Source organism: Scyliorhinus torazame, chromosome 8 (genome assembly GCF_047496885.1).
Source record: "Scyliorhinus torazame isolate Kashiwa2021f chromosome 8, sScyTor2.1, whole genome shotgun sequence".
Lineage (NCBI taxonomy): Eukaryota > Metazoa > Chordata > Chondrichthyes > Carcharhiniformes > Scyliorhinidae > Scyliorhinus > Scyliorhinus torazame.
The window spans coordinates 209,508,363-209,533,195 of NC_092714.1; the positions used below are offsets into that span (position 1 = coordinate 209,508,363).

Genomic DNA, 24,833 nt, shown 5'->3' on the forward strand with positions numbered 1-24,833 from the left:
CTGCGTTCTAATTAGACATGAAAGCATTTTTTCATTTTCAAGGGAAGGATGTACCTGAATGAAATGCGGCTCGCTCAGGGTAACAGGTAACAGGAATGTGATGGCAAAAGTTCAGAAAATGAACTGCCACACACTCGTTTTGCAGCACAGTGTCGAATCTAACATAAACCATATCCAACAGTTCATCATGACGCTCACGTTTCGCATCTTTTGAGAGCCAAGTCATCCAACTGAGTGCATTAATATGCAGAACGTTTATCTTGTCCTGGGATTAATGTGCCACTCAGAAAATGCGGGAGAAGCCTACCGCTGTTATCAGCGTGAGTTGCTGGCCCCATCACCCCCCCCCCCCCCCCGGCCGGATCATTTCCATTTTCAGAGGGGGAAATCCTCCATTCTGAAAGCGCTGGTTGCCATGGATTTCACTCAAACCTTCTCAAAGAGCTAACACGTCCTCCTAGTGGCGTCAGAACAGTCTTGCTGGAGACGATTAGCCTGCAGCCTGTGGGCTCCAGGATCCGCTTGTACTTTACATGCCATCCCCACTCCTTTATACTTTATATGGAGAGGCGCTGGGCGGCAAGGTACCTCGAGTTGTCGACTGACTAAAACCGCGGTGTAAAAAAGTAACTTCACCAAACAGAAACCAAAGGGACTTTCACCGCCTGCGATGATGTTTCTGGTAAGTGTTAAACATTAAGAGTTGAGCTGCAGTTGTATTCACGCAGTGTAATTTTTTTTAAAATCTGGCCGATGGGGCGACAGGGAGGAGATTCAAAGTAAACGAGATTAACCCCGGTTTAAGAAGTGATCGCGGAAGCCTTTTTGAAACTTTAAAAGACGGTGGCAACATTCGGAGTCGAGCGGGAGAAGGCGTCTCGGCGGTTTTAACCGTTCGTTTTCAGTCCAACCCTAACCCTAACCCTTTTTAATGTCCTTTCACATGGATCTTCTAATGCGGTCAAGAACAAAGAACAAAGAAAAGTACAGCACATGAACAGGCCCTTCGGCCCTCCAAGCCTGTGCGGACCATGCTGCCCGTCTAAACTAAAATCTTCTGCACTTCCGGGGTCCGTATCCCTCTATTCCCATCCTATTCATATTCAAGATTTGAAACTCTATTCATTAACAATAACTTGGTGCAGTTTCTAGTAAGTAGCATTCCTTTCCCCCTCAGGAAGTTCACTGAATAACTGTCTTGCTGGCTGCTTTGAATGTAGTTGTGATTTGGAGTGTGCGGTTGGTTTTTCTTGAAGATTTTAAAGCTTTCTATCCTTAATCACGGAATCAGCACAGCCGCAGTTAGTTTTCGATATGGTGGCGGTGCTTGTTTTGCATGGTTCTGCGTAGCAGCTTGTGGTGACAGATGATAATGAATAGTGTTTATTAATGAGTCCAGTGTTTAATAAACACAAAATCCTATCAGCAAAGTGCAACAAGTGGAGGTATATAATAAATGTATGCGTGCGTGTTAGTGCTTTGACAAATAAAAACAGATCTCACGAAACGAAACCATTTAAAAAAAGAAACTGATGTGATTTCAAATTTAATTCAGAGTCGACAAATCAGAATCTCACTGGATCGGATTTTCCTGATTTAAAAAAAAATTTCAACAAGGTGAATTCACTTTGACTTTGGTCAGCAATTTGACACGGTGATGCAACTGAAAAAGCGTAAATGTCCACAATGCTGTATTTTGGATGTACTGCATCGAGCAATGTTTGTTTCACGGCGGTTCTATACTTAGAGATCTGCGAGCTGTCATCTGTACCCTTTCGAAATTTACAATAAGAGAGCAAGACCGGGGTTTTCATTTGGGCTGTTTGCATCCCTGTTATTTATTAGTCTTTCAGAAGATGTTTCAAACTGAATGTCCATACCAGCTGAATATTGAATCCATTTAGTAGTGTCAATTATTTTCTATTGTATTACTTAGTTACAAGATGGGAAAGACTTCAATGAGTGCAGTGTAACTAACATCTTCAAAAGGCTCGGCGAGAGGCAATTAATTAGTGCCGTGTATGAAGCCTACTGCCGACAGGAACAAGTTTTAAATTAAACAAACTTGGATTATTCTTGGAATCTCTGGTTATCTGCGGGATTGTACAAAGTCTTTTTGGAAAGTGTCCACATAGGTTTCAAAGCAGTTCGCTGATGTTTCATCTGGACAAATTGTTGCAATTGATGCCAGATAACTGAAAAAAATCCACTAATCTTTTGGATTTAATATCACACTAACATGCAAACAGAAACTACCGGGGTCTCTTAATAGAAAACTCCAGCAAAGCCTGCATTTCTGTAAGTCTTTTATTGATCGCATAAATGCATGTACATGGAATGGGGCCATAGAAATATGCTACATTCATTAATACACTTCAATAACACTTTTATATTAATAGCCCCACGAATCAATGGAAAAATAATTCCCTAAATGTTTCTAAGATTTTTGTTTGGTTAATCTCTTGGAATTAAAATGCCGCACTTCACACGGAGTTGTTACAAAATCCTATCAGCAAAGTGCAACAAGTGGAGGTATATAATAAATGTATGCTGACCGATCGTTCATATTGAGGTATCAATTAAAATGTTTAAAGTTCAAAGTGCAATTTTTAAATAGGAACTAAGCTGTGCGGGTAAAGACAGCTGGGATCCGAGTTATACTCTCCACTGCTGCCCATTGTAGCTGGCGGGTTATCAGTCATAAGTCATATTGCATGGTTCTTTACGGCCCAATAAGGGCAGCTTTGTGTCAGCCATGCAGACTCTATAGTGGCCTCGCGGGGGGGCTCAGCATGAATGTCCATGAGTGGTGACCATCTGGCCTTTTCAGTCTCTTGTCCAATTTCTTTTACAGTGTTTGCTGCACTTTCCAAATGCGCTCGGGCTGCAAGTGATGTGAGAGGAGCTGCAATTCAGGATGACTCTGCTGGCAGGAGACAGCTCGGACTATGATTACAGCGCCCTCAGCTGTGCCTCTGACAACTCCTTTAACCAAACTATCTACAGCGAAACACAGCCCCTGAAGGGTGTGTTTTACAACAGAGCCCACCTCGTGCGCTCTCAAGAATACCACCTGTATGGCAGCGCCTTCCCGGAGGACCGCAGGCACCACGTCATAATAAACGTCGGCGGGATAAAATACCTGTTGCCGTGGACCACGCTGGACGACTTCCCTTTAACGCGCCTGGGGCAGCTCCGATTTTGCCACAACTTCGACGAAATCATGAAAATTTGCGACGACTACGACGTGACGTGCAACGAGTTTTTCTTTGACCGGAACCCCGGCGCCTTTCGGACGATACTGACTTTCCTGAGGGCGGGCAAGCTGAGACTTCTGAGGGAAATGTGCGCCCTCTCTTTCCAGGAGGAGCTGCTGTACTGGGGCATCGAGGATGGCAATCTGGAGTGGTGCTGCCGCCGCCGGTATCTGCAGAAAATCGAAGAGTTCGCAGAGATGAACGCCATCGAGGAAGATCTGGCGGAGGGCGAAAAGCTGGACGATTTTGTTGAGCCATCGAGATGTAGTCGCTTCATGACACAGCTCAGGGATATGGTGGAAAACCCTCAGTCAGGACTCCCGGGGAAAATCTTTGCCTGCCTTTCTGTCATATTTGTGACCATCACTGTAGTTAATCTATCCATCAGCACCATGCCTGACCTCAGAGCAGAGGAGGACAGAGTAAGTTTGTTCTAATACACTTTAATTCACAGTGGTTAAAACACCATAAAAATTAAGGAATAGTATATTTTTAGTTGTCAAAATGTAAGATGCGTTTTGGTTCCAACACTCAATTTGTAATTTAGGAATTCGCAAATAAACTCAGATAAATATTTGATAACATTTGTAATTGCTACAGTCTGCTAAAGATGAATACTTAGTTATAGCCTATTTTCCATTGTGTAAAATGCACTGCAATATTATATTAATTGGTTTCGTAGAATCTTAGAAGGAACAAGACCATTCATTCTATCATGACTGCCAGTTTTTTGGCAGAGCTTTTTAAAAATAAATTTAGAGTAACCAATTCATTTTTTCCAATTAAAGGGCAATTAATAGTAATCTTTATTGTCACAAGTAGGCTTACATTAACACTGCAATGAAGTTACTGTGAAAAGCCCCTAGTCGCCACATTCCGGCCCCTGTTCAGGTACACAGACGGAGAATTCAGAATGTCCAAATTACCTAACAGCAATTTAGCGTGGCCAATCAACCTACCTTGCACATCTTTGGGTCGTGGGGGCGAAACCCATGCAAACACGGGGAGAATGTGCAAACTCCACACGGACAGTGACCCAGAGCCAGGATCAAACCTGGGACCTCGGGACCGTGAGCCAGCAGTGCTAACCACTGTGCCGTGGTGCTGCCCAGTTCTTTGGCAGAGCTAATCAATTTATCCATTGCCTTGCTCTTTTCCAAAACCTTATAATTGTTTTTCCTCCCATTTAAATATTTTATCCAATTATCTTTCAAATGTTATTATTTGACTTGCTGCCGCCATCCTCAAAGTTGGTACATTCTAGATAACAATTCACTGAATAAAAACCTCTTGTTATTTTGCCAATCGCCTCTGGCTACCAACCCTGCTACTACTGGAAACAATTTCTCCTTTCTCAATTTCTCTATCAAAACCTTTCATACTTTTGAACACCTCTATCAATACCCCTCTGGGCCAGCTCCCTCTTGGATGGATGTAAAAGATCCCACAGCGCTATTTCAAACAGGAGCAGGACAGTTATCTCCAGTGTCCTGGTCAATAGTTATCCCTCAATCAATATTATAGAAACAGACTATCTGGTCATTGTTACATTACTGTTTGTAAAAGCTAACTGTGAGCAAATTTGCTGCCACTTTTCCTATATTACAGAAGAGACTACACTTCAGAACTATTTTGTTGACTGTAAAGTGCTTTTGGACATGCTGAAGTGGGCTATATAAAAGCAAGACTCTCTTTTCCTTTAAGGTGAACACCCCAGATTCCCATTTGTACCACATACCTGACGTTTATCTGCATAAATGTCAAAGAAAGAGCAGATAAATAGATTTTAGTGTGACAAACATTATTGTTTAATGTTATTATAACATTAATAATAATATAACATTCATAACATCATACGAGCAAAAGGCCCACTAATCCATCCAGCCTCCTCCACAACCTTCTCAGTTATACAATTCTGATTAGAATTGTAGATTGCAATTGTGCTTGTTTCGTAGGCATCAAACGACTACGTTACAAGGGATCAATTGTGTATGTTCCACAAGACACCTGAGAATATGTGTACCTCCCTCCTTATTAAATTGGTAACAATGTGAGGGATAGGCAAGGACAGCACTAACCCAAGAGACTTGGATGAGCATGCACACGGGATTGGGAAACAGGCAAAACTAGACCCCAGGAATCAGGCATTTGATCATTTGATAATGTAGAAGGGGCATTGCAATCTACACATCTGCATGCCTGCACTTTCAGTCACTGAATATTTTGTGCTGCCATCTTAAGGAAGGCAATAAATGTGCCTCTGAGCTCAAACTGCTGCAAATTTGGAAATTTGCATTGGAATATACAATAATTCAATTCAGGCAATTTAAGATAACATATCCAATTCATGGATCCTGAGTCGCGATCCTGATCAACAAGCGAGTATCGTTCAAGGCGGGAAGAATAGTTGCGGATGTGGGGGGTCGGTACATCATGGTCAGTGGGAAGCTGGGGGGGCTGCCGGTGGTGCTCGTGAATGTGTACGCGCCAAATTGGGATGATGTGGAGTTCATAAGGAGGATGTTGGGGAAGATCCCGGACTTAGATTCGCATATGCTGGTCATGGTGGGGGGACTTCAACACAGTCATTAACCCAGGGCTAGACCGGTGTAGCTCAAGAACAGGCAGGGTACCAGCAATGGCAAAGGAGCTAAAGGGGTTTATGGAGCAGATGGGGGTGGGGGGGGTGGACTCTTGGAGATTTGGGCGGCCGAGAGTGAAAGAGTTTTCCTTCTACTCGCACGCGCATAAAATGTTTCCCAGATTGACTTTTTTATCCTAAATAGGGCTTTACTAACGGGGGTAGTGGACACTGAGTATTCAGCCATCACGATCTCAGATCATGCCCCGCACTGTGTTGACCTACAGGTGAGCGAGGAGGGTGGCCAACGCCCGCACTGGAGGCTGGAGGTGGGACTTTTAGTGGATGAGGAGGTGTGTAGGCGGCTGAGGAAATGTATCCAGAACTATCTGGAAGTCAATGACATGGGGGAAGTTTCGGCTGCAGTGATCTCGGAGGTGCTGAAGGCCGGGGGTAGAGGGGAGCTGATCTCAATACAGGCCCATAGGGACAAGGTAGACAGAGCAGAGACAGATCAACTGATAAAGGAAATACGACAGGTCGACAGGAGTTATGCGGAGGCCCCAGAGGCAGGGCTTCTAAGGGAATGACAGAGGCTACAGGCGGAGTTTGGCTTTTTAACTACAGGGAAGGTGAGCGGGGTGATTTATGAATATGGGGAGAAGGCCAGTAGAATGCTTGCGCAGCAGCTTAGAAAGCGGGAGGCAGCCAGGGAAATTGTGAAAGTAAAGGACAGGGATGGGAACCTGGTCGGAGATTCAGCTGGAGTCAATAAGGCATTTAAGGAATTCTACAGCAGGCTGTATGAGTCGGAATCCCCAGCTGGGCCAGAGGGATGAGGCAATTCTTAGGGAGGCTGAGGTTCCTGAAGGTTGACGAAGAGTTGGTAGAAGGGCTGGAGGCCCCGATCGGGTTGAAAGAGATAGCAGAAGGGCTGAAGGCCATGCAGTCGGGTAAAGCCCCGGGACCGGACGGGTACCCAGTGGAGTTTTACAAAAGGTTCTCTGGGATACTGGGGTAACTGCTGATGAGGACATTTAATGAGGCAAGGGAGAGAGGGGGGCTTCCCCCGACGATGTCACAGGCCACTATCTCATTGATCCTGAAGCGAGATAAGGACCCGGAGCTATGCAGGTCCTACAGACCGATCTCCCTACTAAATGTAGACGCCAAACTGTTGGCTAAGATCGTGTCCTCAAGGATTGAAGACTGCGTTCCAGACGTGATTGGGGAGGACTAGACGGGATTTGGTAAGGGGGGGCAGTTGGCGGCAAATGTAAGAAGGCTGCTGAAAGTAATTATGATGCCCCAGAAGGTAGGGACATAGAGGTAGTGGTCGCAATGGACGCAGAGAAGGCATTTGATCGGGTGGAGTGGGATTATCTGTGGGAGGTACTGGGGTGGTTTGGATTTGGACGGGGCTTCATTGACTGGGTTAGGCTGCTGTATCAGGCGCCCATGGCGAGTATTCAGACGAACAGGTTGACGTTTTAGGCTGCACCAGGGCACGAGGCAGGGATGCCCCCCCACTGTTGTTCGCACTGGCCATAGAGCCGCTGGCAATTGCGTTGAGAGCCTCAAGGGGCTGGTCCGGGGGGGGGGGGGGGGGGGGGGGGGACGCTGGGGTGTGGAACACAAGAGTCTCGCTATACACAGACGACCTGCTGTTATGTGTCGGACCCACTGGAAGAAATTATGAGGATGCTAGGGGATTTCGGCCGGTTTTCGGGTTATAAATTGAACATGGGGAAAAGTGAGATGTTTTCGATCCAGGCAAGGGGCACGAGAGGCGATTGGGGGAGCTGCCGTTTAGAGTGTTGGCGGGAAGCGTCTGGTACCTAGGCATACAGGTGGCGCGGGAATGGGAACGGCTGCACAAGCTAAATCTGGCCCGACGAGTAGACCAAATGAAGGAGGGTTTCCGAAGGTGGGACGTGCTCCCGTTGTCACTAGCTGGGAGGGTACAGACAGTGAAAATGACGGTCCTCCCGAGATTCCTGTTTGTGTTTCAGTGTCTCCCCATCTTTATTCCACGGTCCTTTTTTAAACGGGTCAACAAGGTGATCTCTGGCTTTGTATGGGCGGGTAAGACCCCGTGAGTTAGAAAGGGGATGCTGGAGCGCAGCCGGTGGGAGGGTGGGCTGGCGCTGCCGAACTTTAGTAATTATTACTGGGCGGCGAATATAGCCATGATTAGGAAGTGGGTAGTGTGGGTGGGGTTGTTGTGGGAGCGAGTGGAGTTGGCATCATGGAAGGGCACTAGTTTGGGGGCGTTGGTAACGGCGCCTCTGCCGTTCCTGCCGGCACGGTACTCCACCAGCCCTGTGGTGGTTGCGGCCCTGAGAGTCTGGGGGCAATGGAGGAGACATGTGGGAGCAGTGGGAGCATCAGTATAGTCTCCAATCTGCAATAATCACCGGTTTGCCCCGGGGAGGCGAGATGGAGGGTTCCGGAGATGGCAGAGAGCAGGGATCGAGAGGATGGGAGATATGTTTATAGAGGGGAGCTTTCCCGGCCTGAGGGAGTTGGAGGAGAAATTTGAATTGACGGGAGGGAATGAGTTTAGGTACCTGCCGGCGCGGGACTTCCACCCAGGCAGGTCTCAACCTTCCCGCTCCTATCACCAAGGGGGATACAGGACAGGGTAGTTTCCAGAGTGTGGGTGGGAGAGGGGAGGGTTTCAGACATTTATAAGGAACTCATGGGGTCAGAGGAAACGCAGACCGAGGAGCTGAAACACAAATGGAAAGAGGAGTTAGGAGGAGAGATAGAGGATGGTATCTGGGTGGGCGCGTTGAGCATAGTTAACGCGTCCACATCATGTGCCAGGCTCAGCCTGATACAGTTGAAGGTCGTTCACCGGGCTCAGATGACAGCGGCTCGGATGAGCAGGTTCTTTGGAGTAGAAGATAGGTGCACAAGGTGTGCGGGAGGACCAGCGAACCATGTCCGTATGTTCTGGGCATGCCGGAAGCTTAGGGGATTCTGGCAGGGGTTTGCGGATGTCATGTCCTAGGCATTGAAAACAAGGGTGGTGCTTAGTGCAGAGGTGGCAATTTTCAGAGTGTCGGAGGACCCGGGAATCCAGGAGGAGAAAGAGGCAGATGTTCTGGCCTTTGACTCTGGTAGCCCGGAGACAAATATTATTAGCTTGGAGGGATTTGGGGGGGGGGGGGGGGGGGGTTTAGTTTAGTTTGGAGTAGTGTGTAAGAAAGGTGGGACCTGTGAGGGAGGAAGACAGCTTTTGCACTATGTTTATATTTGTATGTACACCGTTTCTTCTGTTACTGTTATAAAAGCATAAATACCTCAATAAAATGTTTATTAAAAAAAAGAAATAATTTTGTAAATTGAATATTTAACCTTTTATGTTCTGAAGAAAATAACAGCTCCTTCAAAGAGAAAAAAGCAATTCTAAATTAATGTTTTTCAATTAAGGATCTTGCTCATTTTACATTACAAAATTTCTCCAAAATGCTGTTTGTTTATTTAAATATTAAAGATACCCTTGATTTGAGTAACACTATCTGCTCTGCTGCTCCAGTGATATGATCAATAAAAGTAAGTAAAATCACCATAGTCCCAGATGACCATAGGCTGCTTTCCACTTTGAGAGGGAGAGCTGACTGGTGGTCATTTAATCTGAGGATCACCACACCTCAGGCAAGGGGCAAGGTTGAGAAGGCGGGAACTCTGAATAACCTCAGCCGATATATGAATGGACCCTGTGTTGTTAGCCTCGCTTTGCATCACAAACCAGTTGTCCAACTAAACCGCTCCCCAGACATCATCAATAAGGAGTGTATGTGAGCAAACCTGCAGTAAATGGCAGGCCTGCAACTTCAAACTACCTTCAGGCAAAATTGGGAGATGTTTGATCCTGAGAAACTACACTGTAAGGTGGAGAAATAGTCTGCAGCAAATCTCAGATTGTGGTCCACTTAATTCCTTCTATCACCACATTAACACATTTTTTCAAGTGACATCCGATGGGTTGGGCCAACAGGATTGAAATTCAAAACTTGAATATCTCTGTGGTAGGAAAGTGGGTGCTTTTATAAAAACATCACAGTAAATCCTGATGAGTATACTTTTACTTTATAAATTGGGGGAATATTTTAAACGTAGGAATACATTGAACCCCTCTAACTTGTTCTGCGATTCTATTATATCATGGCTGATTGGTACTTCAACTCCTTTTATTAGCCTTTGGTTCATTTTGGGCAGCACGGTGGCACAGCGGTTAGCACTGCTGCCTCACACCACCAGCGATCTGGGTTCAATTCCATCCTTTGGTGACTGTCTGTGTGCAGTTTGCACTTTCTCCCCCTGACTGTGTGGGTTTCCTTCGGGTGCTCCGGTTTCCTCCCACAGTCTAATGATGTGCGGATTAGGTGGATTGGCCATGCTAAAATTCCCCCTTAGTGTCCAAAGATGTGCAGGTTAGGTGGATTAGCCATGCTAAATTGACCCTTAGTGTCCAAAGATGGTAGCTTAGGAGGAGTTATGGGGATAGGGCGAGGGAGTGGGCCTTGGTAGGGTGCTCTTTCAGAGGGTCGATGCAGACTCGATGGGTTGAATGGCCTCCTTCTGCACTGCAGGAATTCTATGGATTAATTAGTTCTTTCAGCCACGTAAAAAATATATCTACCTCAGTCTTGAACACTTTGATTCACTGAGCACCTTAGCCTTTTGGGGAGAAAGTTCTAATTTTTCTCTACTCTGTATGGAAAAACATTTCCCTCTTTCATTCCTAAATAGCCAGGCTCCCCTTTGTTTGGGTTCTTACACCAGAGAAAAACATTTCTCTGTATTTGCCGCGTTGAATCTATTGTCATTTTATACGTCTTGATTCGATCAGTCCCATACCTTCTAAGCTTAAGACACTACAAGTCAACTTTATGCAACTTGTCCTCATAATTTAACCTTTTTTGTATCATTCTGGTGAATTTATGCTATATCCCCTTGAAGGCCAACATATCTTTTCTGAAATGCGGTGCACAAAAAACTGTACCACGTGCTCTAGAAGGGTCCTGCCTGGGCTCTGGACAAATGAAGCATAGATTCCTCACTTTTGTATTTCTATACCCTTGTATTTAAGGACAACTTCAACCTTGCACTAGACTTAACGTACCTGTAAGCTTGCTTTTAGCGATTTTTGAACGTGTGTTTCTCACCATTAACAAAATATTTTGATGATATTTTTCTCAGGTCTAAGGTGCAGTGAATCGTGCTTTCCCAAATTTAACTTCATATGCCATAGTTATCTCCACTCACTTAGTCCGGTCATTTGGAACTTCAATAAAAATTGTGCCTGATATTTCAATGATCTAATTTGTTTTATTTAAAGCACTTTAGCCCCAAAGTCATGAGAGTCAGCACTTTTCTTAATGGGAACACAGATTGAATGTGCGACTACAATGCCCTCCACACGTAATTCCCGCTAAGTAAGCCACCTCCTTGAAGAGAATTCTTATCATTTTAAGTCTATTTTCCGAGGGAGAATTTAACATGAACTTATCATCACAGCTCCTATCTGCAATGAACTAGCGAACGAAGAAGTCATCACATTCAAAATTAATTTAAATGCATACTCTGATCTGGAATAGTGCTGCTAGCCAAATCAGAGCAGTACGGGTGACCCAGTCTCAGTCAGCCGCACACAAGTGCATAAGGGAGGTCATAGATGGGCTATTCGCGAGGGACCAGGGTGCCAGGGCCATGGGCTTCATCCACATAGCAAGCATGCCCCAGGTGCAGGGTGCCATCGACTGCACCCATGTGCCTCTGCGGTCTCCATGATGGCATGGGGTGAAATTTATGAACTACAAGGGACGGCACAGTGGTTAGCACTGATGTCTCACAGTGCCAGGGATCCAAGTTCAATTCTGGCCTCGGGTGACTCTCTGTGTGGAGTCTGCGCTTCCCGTGTCTGTATGGGCTTCCTCCGGGTGCTCCGGTTTCCTCCCTCAGTCCAAAAATGTGCAGGTTAGGTGGATTGGCCATGCTAAATTGCCACTTGTTGTCCAAAGGTTAGATGGGATTATGGGGTTAGGGCAGGGAAGTGGGCCTAGGTAGGATGCTCTTTCAGAGAGTAGGTGCAGAATCGATGGACCAAATGGCCTCTTTCTGCTCTGTAGGAATTCTATGGTGCTATGATACCACTCCCTCAATATCCAGCTCATCTGTGACCACGCCATGTGCATCATGCAGGTGTGTGCCAGTTTCCCAGGAGGCATCCATGATAATTACATCTTGCAGTGCTCACAGATCCAAGCTGTTTTTGAGAGAGAGCAGCAGCTGGAGGGATGTCTCCTTGGGGACAAAGGATACCCACACAGGAGGTGGCGGACACGCCAATATGAAGGCCACCAAACACCCGCTGAGAGGCTCCTGTGTCACTGGATGAGCAGGTGATTGGGCTGCTCAAGATATGGAGCGGGATTCTCCCCTACCCGGCGGGGCGGGGGGTCCCGGCGGGACGGAGTGGCATGAACCTCCGCACCTTTAGGGGCCAAGCCCGCACCTTTAGGGGCTAGGCCCTCCCCGGAGTGGTTGGCGTCCCGCCGGCTGGCATGGAAGGCCTTTGGCGCCACGCCAGCCAGGGCCGAAGGGACTCCGCCGGCCGGCGGGAGTCTGCGCGGGAGCATCAGCAGCTGCTGACGTCATCCCCGCACATGCGCAGAGGGGAGTCACCTATGCGTCGGCCATCACGGAGACTTACACAGCCGACGCGTAGTAAAAGAGTGCCCCCCACAGCACCCCCAGGACCCCGGAGCCTGCTCGCGCCGCCAGGTCCCGCCGGTAAGGGACCTGGTTCAATTCACGCCGGCGGGACTGGCATAGCAGCAGTGGGACTTCGTCCCATTGCGGGCCAGAGAATCGCCGGGGGGCGGGGGGGGGGTGGCCGCCGACCGGCGCGCCGCAATTCCCGCCCCCGCCGAATCTACAGGGCCGGAGAATTCGGCGGTTGCGGGATTCACGCCGCTGCCTGGCGATTCTCTGACCCGGAGGGGGGTTGGAGAATCCCGCCCATGGTTCCGGTGCCTGGACCAGTCGGGGAATCCCTTAGATACAGTCCCCAGAGGATGTCCCGCAATGTTGAGGTCTGCTGTGCTCTCCACAACTTAGCACTGTAGCGGGGAGAGCAGCTGGACCAGGAGGAGATGGAGGAGCAGCATATCTCCTCACATGAGGAGGAGGTAGAAGAGGGCGGCGAGGGACAGCCCACAGAAGGAGCTCGGGCGATGGCCAGGGCCTGAGGTGAAGGGCTGGGGATGCCCTCATAGCATCTCGGTTTGGGAACGACCACGACTAGGGAGTGAAGAGCTCTCCCACCATGGGGTCGGACATAAATTCACAAATGTGGTGTCCGCAAGAGGTCCTTGTTATGGTTCTTACATTCATTGGAAGGGCGCTAAAGCAACTGGGTGGGTGCTGCAAGAGGATAATGAAGACTTGAGGACAGAGCGATGCTCTTCTCATCCTCCGCGATATGTCTGACTCCTGCGTGACAGAGAGCTGAATGTGTCCTGCAAATGAATAGACTTATCATGGAGTTCGGAGGCACTGGCTGACAAATCTCAGCGACTACTGTCCCCTCCGAGGTCAGGGCTCCTGGTGCTTTTCTCTATATTACGTACGAGGTTGGCAGGCTCACAACACTTTGTCAGCTGTTGGCATCCTCATCAGTAGACAAGAGTGGCAGACATGAGAGGCCTGAGCGTTGATGATGTTGAGCGTGTTGGTGGGGAGGGGGGGATGTGGGGGGGTTGTTACCATGCATGGGACGATTAGGGGGCTGGGCAGGCCTGGGCATGTCTTTGCTGCATCCTCAGTGTGAGAGAAGGGAGAGACATAGCGCTGCATTCTCACATTCCATTGGATGAAGCACCGAGTGCGTGCAGGGGGTTTGCTGAGCGTGCTGCCATGACATGACATCATGGAGGATCTGTGTGGGTGAACAAAGTGATGCTTAAAGAGCAATATAAGAATGACTTATCTCTACTAGTGCCTAGGTTTTCCAATGCCCTCTAGGTGCCAACAGTTTATTACTCTTCCTCCCGCTCCCGCTATGTCTGGATGTTTCACCAGGATCCAGAGCTGAGATTGCAGTGGTCTGCAGCTTTCATACCCCATTGCCTCTGGTGACTTTGGCAGATGTTCCTTGGCGGGCCTGGACCTTGAGGGTCCGGGCGTACTTTTGGGCTGCACGGGTGTGGCAGTGCTGCTATCCTTGGTGTGCAGGTCTGGAGGTGTGAGACTCACAGGGGGGTGCTGTCAGGTGGGCTGGACACCATCAGGGTCTCCATGTATGGAAGGCCCCAGGCTTCATTCCTGCCGTTCATGTTATGTTCGGGTGCCTGGGGGCCCTGGACTCCTCCATGGGATAGAGGGGCAGCTGGAGTGAGATCCCGAAGCCCCGTCATCCTCTGACATTGACACCCATGGATTCAGCACCATGCAGTTGAAGCTTTGCACCTTGCAGCTCAAGACCACAGCCATGGAGGTCATGAAGTGAACCATGGAGTGGACATGCTCCGCCATGGAGTACATGTCCTGTGGCACGGCCTCCACTGCGGACGCCACACTCACATTGTTGGCCTCGTTGTGTTGAAGTGACAGCGCCATCTCCTTGGACAGAAGGCGATGTGACTCCTCCAGTTGGCCTTGCAGTCCGAGGAGGGATGCTGTCATCCCTTCCTGCTGCTCATGACTCTTCCTTTGTAGCTCCAGCAGCTCTAGGTGACCAGACGAAGGAGCATATCATCGGCCAAGGGCTCAGCTGAGTCCTGAGCTCCGGTAACCCTCCTAGCGGCAGTTCCCTGGAACGTTCCTTCCTCTGCCTGCTGCTGATCTTCAGCTGTGATGTGCTGACCAGTCAGTGACCCAGAAGCCTGCCTACTAGTCATTCCCACCAAGGTGTGAGTGTATGCGTTGGTGGCGGATGAGGATGACAGCTGTGACGTATCCTTGATGCTTGTCTCCGAGATGTCTCCTTCAGAGCTGCTTGGGTCTGTGGTGTCCAGAGGGCGAGAGGATAGACTGGGCTGGTCAACTGATTGTACGTAATGTGGAGAAAAGCACCAGGACCCCTGACCTCAGAGGGGACAGTAGTAGCTGAGATTTCAATGATTGGCCTGCAAGGGAAGCGAGAGGGCATTAGTGCGTCACAGGGGATAAACCATTACTGCATGGTTTGACCGTTCTCACTTTTATCTGTTTGGGGGGTGCAGGTTAGGGTGTTTTGAGAAGTTTTGGGAATCCATGAGGTGGGTGGGTGAGAGATCACCATGGAGGTATGATGGTGTGTGAAGAGGTATACAGCAGGAGCCAGAATTATCCTGGCTGCGCGAAGCAGATCATTCATCTTCTTCCAGCACTGTTGCCCCATCCTCTTATGCAGCGAGCTGGCACTCACTATTGTGACCACTATTGCCCAGGCTGGGTAGTGACCTTGGTTAATGGGTGTCTGCGGGAACGCAGGTGGAGGATGTCATGGGTCTGCTCCACACCATCCAGGAGTTTGATGAAGGCTTCCTCTGAAAATCTTGGTGCTGTTTTCCTGGTAGCCATCCCCCAACTGAACTTGAGACAGGTGCTGGGGAGGCATTTAAAAGGATTGTCCCACTGGTCGCAGAGATTAAGGTTTCCCGGGGTGAGCGAATCAGAGGCAAGCTGTCATGAGTGTGGCATGAATCGCGCAGGGAAAAAAATTAAAGAGACTCAATATTCGGTGAGTTTTCCCGCCATTGGTGTCTGCGAGATTCTCCCCGGAACAGACACTTTGAAAAAATATGGTCAGATTCCGCCCACTGAGTCAGATTCACAGCTACCCCCTAATCTACATTTCGATTGATTCTCTTGATTCCACAGCCAACGTTGTGTTGTCAGGGTATCTGTCAGGCATCAAGCCATGGCTGAGATTGGCAGCACGGTGGGGCAGTGGTTAGCACTGCTGCCTCATGGCGCCAAGGAACCGGGTCCGAACCCGGCCCCAGGTCACTGTCCCTGTGGAATTTGCGCATTCTCCCCATGTCTGCATGGGTATCACTCCCACACCCAAAGATGTGAAGAGTAGGCAATTGGCCACTCTCAATTGCCCCTTAATTGGAAAAAACAATTGGGCACTTTCAATTTATAAAACAAAGTCATGGCTGAGTTGAGACTTCTTCCAACCTAATATTGAAAGACTGAAGCCATAATTTTCCACTTCCACCATAAATACCTTTTGCTTGCCTGGGCCACCATTCCCCTCCCACCAACCTACTGTTCGGAATCAACCAGACTATATGAAACTGCTGTCCCATTCAATCCAATGTTTTTTTTTAAAAATAATTTTTATTCAAATTTTCACAAAATATCAACAACAAAATATAGAAAGAAAAGAACAATCACCCCCCCCCCCCCCCATATACATAAATAATAAATTAACAGCCTTCATCAACACAGAGGCAAATATACACACCCCCTCAAGAAAAACGAACCAACCCCCCCTCCCCCCGGGTTGCTGCTGCTGACCAACTTCTAACATTCTGCCAGGAAGTCTAGGAACGTTTGCCACCGCCTAAAGAATCCTTGCACCGATCCCCTTAAGGCAAATTTCACCCTCTCCTATTTAATAAACCCCGCTATATCGTTGATCCAGGATTCCAATGTTAAACTACAAGCCATCAACAATATCATTTACTTCAAATGCTCCTGACTCACTCCCACTACAACTGAAAGTTTTATGGCTTTTGTATGATATCTATATCAGCCGATAACTTTAAAAAATAAATTCAATTTCCAGTTAATAACTGAAAGGTAGACAAATTTTAAGATGTTTACTGTAAGAAAAGATCAAAAGCACCCTATGCCTAAACACTAGGCTGAATTTTATGTGCCCTGGGTGAGGGTGCTTTGCACGGGAGAGGGCACATAAATGGGGTGAATGCCTATTCCCACGATACCAAGGGCAGGCACCGAACCCTCAGCCCGCCCGCCATATTTAAGTGAATAATTAGGTGTTATTCAGCTAGTTATGAAGCTGTTTGACCCTAATAATTCACTGCCCAATCATAAAATGTTTGCCCTGCACAAGGTGGGGGGCGGGAAGCCTGTTTTTAACCGTTAATGTTTAAAGGATACGATGGAAAGGGGGTTCTCACTTTGGGGGGCATGCCTTGGCTGATTGCGGGCTGCCCCCTCTTAGGTCAAAACCCCATTCCTTCTGACGCACTCCCTCTCTTTAATGCAAAACCTGCACCGTTACCTAACTACCCAAACCCTCCCGACCCAAGAGCCCAGATTTATCTGTTCCGGGGATCAATGGGGCATGATCTTCTTTTTCTTCTGCAGCCTCAGCAGAGGCCACTGACGCCTTCCGGCACAGCCGCGGCTGATGGAGCTGCTGGCCAGTCAGACTGGTCGACAACTCCAGAGGGTGAGACTTCCGCCTCATTGCATGGTAGAAGTCCCACTCGGCCTTTGTAAGTCTGCCCTGCAGCGCTTTATGATTGCGGGATGGATCAATGTGAACCATGTGGGCTCCACACTAATGTGGTTTCTGTCATCTGTCCCCCTCCTTCCCACTGCACCACCCCTCTCCACATGTTATTCCCCCCAGTATCTTTGTAGGAAATGTATACTTTATACCACAAAACAGAATACCCCCCTTTATCCAAAAAAACACCGCACAGTTATACATTACACCATTCTTACACTGAAATTCAATTCTCCCAACATCAGTCCAAGTGATTCTTCTGAAGGTTTAGTTCTGTTCCTTTCCTTTGTCAACCTGGTAACTTTTAAGAACTGTGCTTCCTGGTGAGAGCATTACTGAAGATCCTTCTGCTAGTGCAAGCTAAGCAAATCTTCTAGCTTAATTTTAAATATATATTTTTTTATTAAGCTTTTGTCATTTTATATAAAAATACAAACAACAGTAAACTAAAATGAATAAATCTAATCTACGCAACACCTCCTCTCGAAACCTTTTAAAAATCCTTTCAAAAAATCCAATCAACTGAGCTTCCAGTCACCTTCCCTGACTCTGGTGCTCTTTCTTTTTATGGCAATTTTTTCTTCTCCTCCTCTCACAAATAGCAAGAAGGCAATTTGTATGTTGACTTTAATTTAGTGAACAGAATGACACTGTTGGATTACAAGAGCAGTAAGAGTACAGGTAACAAATAGTCCACCGAAGCATCAATGTCTCAAAAAAATGGCTTAGTCACTGATTAAATATGTTGACTAATTACTCAGAGGATGTAGATATTTGGATTGTGAAACTACTATCGTGGAATATATCTCTAAAGAGGAATGCACTAAAGAAGAGAGAGAAGGATTATGGGCGGGATTCTCTGGTCCCCCAGTTGCCTGTTTCTCAGCCACGCGCCGTTCGCTGGTCACGGGATTCTATCTTCTCGCTGCTTATCAATGGGATTTTCTTGTGACCTCTCCACCGGGAAACCTGCGGGCGGGTGTGCACTGCCGATGGGAAAAGTGAATTCCAATGACTGGAGAATTCTGGCCTATGTTGTTTTTTTCACCTCTATTTTTTAAAAATACATTTAGAGTACCCAATTCATTTTTTCTAATTAAGGGGCAATTTAGAGTGGCCAATTCGCCTACCCGGCACATCTTTGGGTTGTAAGGGCAAAACCCACGCAAACACAGGGAAAATGTGCAGACTCCACACGGACAGTGACCCAGAGCCGGGATCGAACCTGGGACCTCGGCACCGTGAGGCAGCAGTGCTAGCCATTGTACCACCCTGCTGCCCTTTTTCCCCTGTATTTTGATAAACATTATTGCATTGAAGTTCACAAAGCCTATAGACCAGTTTCACGCATGCTAGGGATTTGCTTCCATTGTGATTTAACATGCCTTACTTGGCATCGCAAGCCAGCTGTCCAGCCAACTGAGCTAAACCAGCCTGCTTTAGAGCACAGTGGTTACATTTTGCGACCTCACACACACCTACTTGGTCCATCTGAACACAATTAAAATTGAAATAATTTGGGAAGTGTGGCTGTGAAAGTTTTGAGTGATTACGGGTCTGGGCTTACACCGGTGATGGCCTTTGTTACCACAACCATATAGTCTGTTAACATTAGCACATGAAATGTGGCAAGTTCTGAGGAAGTGACCAGTAATATAACCCAGGAGGAGTTAGCACCTTCAAACAAACAGAGGGCTAAAGATTAGAAGATATGAAAAAAAACACAGTATATTATCACAAACAATTGTAGAATAAAAAAGTATATTTATATTTATCCACCGAAGAAGTATCCATGGTTTCTTAAGTTAGCAAAAATAGTACAAATTTGTCATAAAATCTAAAAAGTGTGAAAATAACTTTTGAAGACATTTATTTACTGCTCTTTACTATTTTTCATCTACAGGGTGAATGCTCACGGAAGTGCTACAACATTTTCATAGTGGAAACTGTTTGTGTTGGTTGGTTTTCTCTAGAGTTTGTGTTGCGTTTCATACAGGCTCGCAGCAAATTTGTTTTCCTGAGGACCCCACTAAATATCATTGACATTATCGCCATCTTACCCTATTACATTACCCTTCTGGTCGACACCACATCAGTGGAAAATGGAAAACCTGGAGGAGGAAGCAGTTACCTCGACAAAGTGGGCCTTGTTCTGCGAGTCCTCCGTGCCTTGAGGATTTTGTACGTCATGCGCCTGGCCAGGCACTCCCTGGGACTACAGACACTGGGGCTAACAGCTCGCAGATGCACACGGGAATTTGGTCTCCTTCTTTTATTCTTGTGTGTGGCCATTGCACTCTTTGCCCCATTGCTGTATCTTATTGAGAATGAAATGTCCAGCTCACACGAGTTCACAAGCATACCGGCATGTTACTGGTGGGCTGTTATCACCATGACAACAGTGGGCTACGGCGACATGGTGCCACGAAGTATCCCAGGCCAAGTGGTAGCACTAAGCAGCATTTTAAGCGGCATTCTTCTCATGGCCTTTCCTGTAACCTCCATCTTTCACACTTTCTCTCGCTCATATGTGGAGTTAAAGCAAGAACAGCAAAGAGATCAGAGAAGATTACAATTCATTGTCAAATCTAAATCACAGATGAACGCTATTTCACAAGAAAACAAGCACTTATTTTCAAATTCCTCTTCAGAACAAGAAGAAAGCTAAATACATTATTTTGAGATGAACAGCAGGTATAAGAAACAATCTTCATTTGTGAAACATGGTGCATTTTCTTTTTGCAGGAAAAGGAATTTAAGTAGCAATCTGATATTTAGAATGACTAGTTCTTCTGAATGTGAAATGTTTTTTGGGAATGTAGCAACTTACAACCATCTGCACAATACACCAAGCATTTAAATGTGATTTCTTAATACATTTTATTTCAATCAACCCAAAAGTGACTTGCCGGAGAGATGTGCATAGTGTTGAAGTAAGGCAAAATGTAGCCCAAAGAAACCAAACAGTTGTTTCCGCATTGGCTGCACCACAGAGCTGCCTGGAAATCATTATGGATAACTACAATAACCGTGTGTAATAACCAATGACAAATCACACCTAGGACTGTCAAAAGTAACAAATAACCACCTACCATTGTGCTCCATAAATGTGACATGAATGAGGGTTGCCCGAAATGCCCGAGGAAGCAGTCACCATTTTGTTGACCTTTTTCAGAGGTATATTTCTGGTTTTGAAAAGATTCAGCTTCCCAACCATAGGCTACTTTACCTGAACTGCAATCTATATGGGAGGGGAAAAAATGGATGTAGTCCAAAAGCTAAAATAAAATAAAACTCAGTGCTTCAAAAATTCTGCATGGAATTTACAATCTCAGCAAGCAGAGAATCTACAATGAGTACCTGTGCTCTAAAACATTTATATAATGACCAAGCTTTCCTTCGAATGATTTTTCCGTCCCGAACACGAGGCAGTCATTTTTTTTCAAAAGTCATGTGATTTGGCTGGCAACTTTGTTAAATCGTTTAAATGATAGATACCTTTCTTTTGACCTTGGGAATATTTTTGTTGAGCTACTCGCTGAGTTTTAAAGCATTTTGCAATTTCTAAGGAGTCTCTACAGAACTGGCCGTGCACTTAACTCTTCACTTGGATGATTTATTTTGCCTAACTGCATAAAAATAAAAACTAAGTTGGAGAATTGTAAACTTGTGATTTTTTTCCAGGACTTGGTTCATGACCCTGCAGGTTACGGGACTTTTAAATTAGTTGATGGTTTCCGCCTCTACTACCCTTTCAGACAGTAAGTTCCAGACCCCTATCACCCTCTGGGTGGAGAAACATTTTCCTCATCTCTCCTCTAATCCTACTAAGGGGCCGGTTTAGCACAGTGGACTAAACAGCTGGCTTGCAATGCAGAACAAGACTAACAGCGTGGATTCAATTCCCGCACCGGCCTCCCCGAACAGGCACTGGAATGTGGCGACCATGGGCTTGTCACAGTAACTTCATTGAAGCCTACTTATGACAATATGTGATTATTATTATTAAGTTAAATAGACCTGTCCCATACCCCTCACAACATTGTACACCTCAAGCAACCTCCCCTCGGCTTCTTTAATCCAAGGAAAACAATCAAGCTTGTCCAATCTTTCCTCATCGTCATAATTTTCCAGTCATGGCACCCTCTCTAATGCAATAACATCCTTTCTGAAGTGAGGTGACCAGAACTGCACACAGTATTCAAGTTGTGGTCTAGCTGATGTTTTATATAGTTCCAGCATAACATCCCTGCTCTTATATTCTATGCCTTCCTTCTTAACCACCTCATCGTCCTGTCTTACTACTTTCAGAGGTCATTGTGCACTCCATTATCTTGGTTGACCTCCTCAAAGGCATCATCTCCCATTTGCCACATTTCTGCCCAATGACCAGTCCATTGATACCTTCTCGCAGCCCACAGCTTCCCTCCTCGCTATCAACCATGTAGCCAATTTTTGTGTCATCTGCAAACGTATTGATCATGCCCCCTACATGTAAGTTGAAATTAATATATAACCACAAAAAGCAGGGGACCTTGTTCTGAGCCTTTGAAACTCCACTGGAAACAGCCTTCTAGTTGCAAAAACACCCATCAACCATTACCCTTTCTTTCCTGGTACTGAGCTAATTTTGCATCCAACTTGCTAAATTCCCCTGGATCCCATGGACTTTTTAAAAATCAGTTTGCCGCTTGGAACCTTGTCAGAACCCTTTCTAAAATGCATGTAGGCCACATTAACTTCATTACCCTCATTGATCCTTGTTACCGCCTCACAAAATTCAATCAAGTTAGTCAGACACAACTTTCCCTTAAAAAATCCATGTTGACTATCTTTGATTACTTTGTGCCTTTCTAAGTGACAGTTTATCCTCTCTCAGGTTTGATTCCAACCATTTGCCCATTACCAAGATTAGACTGACTGGCCTGTGATCATTCAGTCTATCCCTTGCTCCATTTTGAAACAAAGGTACAATGTTCACAGTCCTGCAATACTCCAGCACCCTCCTGCATCCAGTGGGGATTGGAAAATGATGATCTATTTCTTTCTCCGACATCTGTTTACCCAGCTTCTCTTTATGAAATGAATGAAATGAAAATCGCTTATTGTCACGAGTAGGCTTCAATGAAGTTACTGTGAAAAGCCCCTTAAGTGCATCTTTGCTATTCGTTGCAACTACACTTTGTGACAATGAAGTCCACAGTCCATACAATCTCCTGATGCAGAAGCTTCTCTTGAACCACATATTGAATTTATCGGTGACTATCTTCAATTCATGGCCCCTAGTTCTGCTCCCCCCCAAAGTGGAACTATCAATCTTCCCCACGTCTGCCTTTCAAACCATTTTGTAATCTTGAAAACCTCTATTAGTTCGCCCCTCAGTCTTCTCACTTGTATAGCCTTTCCTGATTGATATTACATTCTGGTATCATCTTTCAAAATTAATTTGAAACCTATTTAAAACAATCTGCTGTACAGCTGGTTTGAACCCCACCCAGACTACATATGAAAGCAGTGTGAAAAAAATATCCATTGAGCCAAAGCTTCATACTGGGCTACCTGAAATTGGCAGTAGCTTTAAATATTGTACGTGAAAACATATGTTTTACATTTAAACTATGATCTGCCCTGGTGTGCACTTATTACTGAAACAGAAACCCCACAGTAAGCAAATAGTACATATTAATCTAGAGTGTATAGTTTCAATATTAAATCAGAGACAGTATAAATGTAACTTACGATGCGTGGCTAACACATTAGTGATTTTCACATTCCCAGCTGAGTAAATTGAGGTCCTCGGTTAGTAAAATGATCTAATTCATTTTGCTGTCTTAAGAGGTCATTGTCAAGGGATTTTCTGAGTCATATTTGGAAGCACAGAGGTTTACAGCGCAGAAGGAGGCCATTTGGCTCCATGTTTCTTTGCCAGTTTCTTGGTAGCATAACCCCAAACTAACAGTACACCCCTGTATGTTTAATCCGATGCCAGTGCTAAAATACTTACATTGAATACCTTGTGTTGCCCTATTATGTATTTTCTTTTATTACCTTTTCTTTCCATGTACTTAATAATCTGTTGAGCTGCTCGCAGAAAAATACTTTTCACTGTACCTCGGTACACGTGACAATAAACAAATTCAATCCAATCCAATCTCACTCTCCACTCCTGTATCTTTCCTTCAAATGTTTATCTAATTTTTATAGATAGAATAGTTTTAATAGATAGAATGGTATCTTACATTTCCCCTCAGCTCTTCCTGACAATTTTAAGTTGATGACACGATAGGTGGGATTTACCGGCTGTTCTCACCGGCGGGAAATTCTGGTCCCGGTGACGAGGGGTGCTGTCAACGGGAAATCCCATTTACAATGGCGGGACTGGTAGATCCTGCTGGTGGGCTGCCTCCCCCACCAAAAACACACGGCAAGGAGGTCGGTAAGTCCCGCCCCATGTCACCAATTCTTCAGCCAGAAGAAATACACTTTCCATATTCACTCAATCAAAACCTCAAGTAAATCTCCTCCTGGACACCTCTGTTCCGTGGAAATAATCCCAGCATTTCAAGACTATAATTTACTAACTATGATAAATCCTATCCCTGTCAAGAATCTTCATGCACAATGGACATATTGGTGTTTTTCTAATGAAGTACTCAAAACTACAATATTTCGCAATTTGCATAAGTCACAATCCTAATTCAGTATGTGGATTGGTTTAGTGGCGGTGCTAAAATCAGAAGAGTAACTCTAATGTTGCAATTTTGTCAGGAATGCTAGGTAAATACATCGATGATTTATTTAGTCTACCAAGTGAACAGCAGCCATTGCAAGTTGGAGTAAATGCTACAATGGATATGTGTAAAGCGGTCGGGGAGAATAAAGTCTGAAGGTTACATGAAAACTAGGATTAATTGCAGTACAGAGTAACACATAAATGCTAATAAATGGAAATTAATAATTGGAGAGTAAGCCCAGATTTTTACTCGTAAAGTGGGTGATTGGAGTCAAACATTTCCCAGCTTGCTGCACTCCCGTCAGGAAACTACCCTAAATTACGAGGATTTCATTCAGGGGGGTGGGGGGCAGGGTGGGGCGGGGGGGGGGGGGTGGTGGTGATGTACGCTGGAGATGCGGCTGCTTCTCAGAGACAGCCTGAGAGACTGCCAAGTGTTAAGGTGGGCTAGTTAAAAGGCCCGCTTTGGTTCTCTGGGACTTTGTCCCACTTGTGTTGTTCAATGTTGGATCCGCTAGCCGTCATTTATCACACCCTCCCCATCCACCTTCCTTGCCCTATCCATGCCAGCTGATCCACCCCAAATGACTCCTCATACGTTCCATGTCAATTCATGGCACCTCCCCCCGGTCTCTTAGATCCTCAATGCCAACCTAGTGCCAACTCATGAGAACCCATGATCCTGATACATCACCCTTTGCCCTTACACACCTTGCCAACTCTCCCAGTATCCACCATGGCCAGACGCAGGAACCATGCTAAGATGAAATAAAATAA

The 24,833-nt window shown here is 46.0% G+C and overlaps 1 protein-coding gene across 2 annotated transcripts; it reads left to right on the forward strand.

The window, feature by feature from the left end:
• Window positions 1–441: 441 nt before the first annotated feature.
• kcng1 (potassium voltage-gated channel, subfamily G, member 1) lies at window positions 442–24,389 on the forward strand. 2 transcript variants are annotated; one of them, XM_072514719.1, is made up of 3 exons: window positions 442–682; window positions 2,855–3,679; window positions 19,227–24,389. In XM_072514719.1, the coding sequence occupies exons 2-3, from the start codon at window positions 2,918–2,920 to the stop codon at window positions 19,989–19,991; spliced, it is 1,527 nt and encodes a 508-aa protein (XP_072370820.1). In that variant the 5' UTR covers window positions 442–682; window positions 2,855–2,917; the 3' UTR covers window positions 19,992–24,389. The 2 variants fall into 2 exon arrangements, with proteins under 2 accessions (XP_072370820.1, XP_072370821.1); XM_072514720.1 differs by lacking the exon at window positions 442–682 and adding an exon at window positions 839–1,151.
• Window positions 24,390–24,833: the final 444 nt, after the last annotated feature.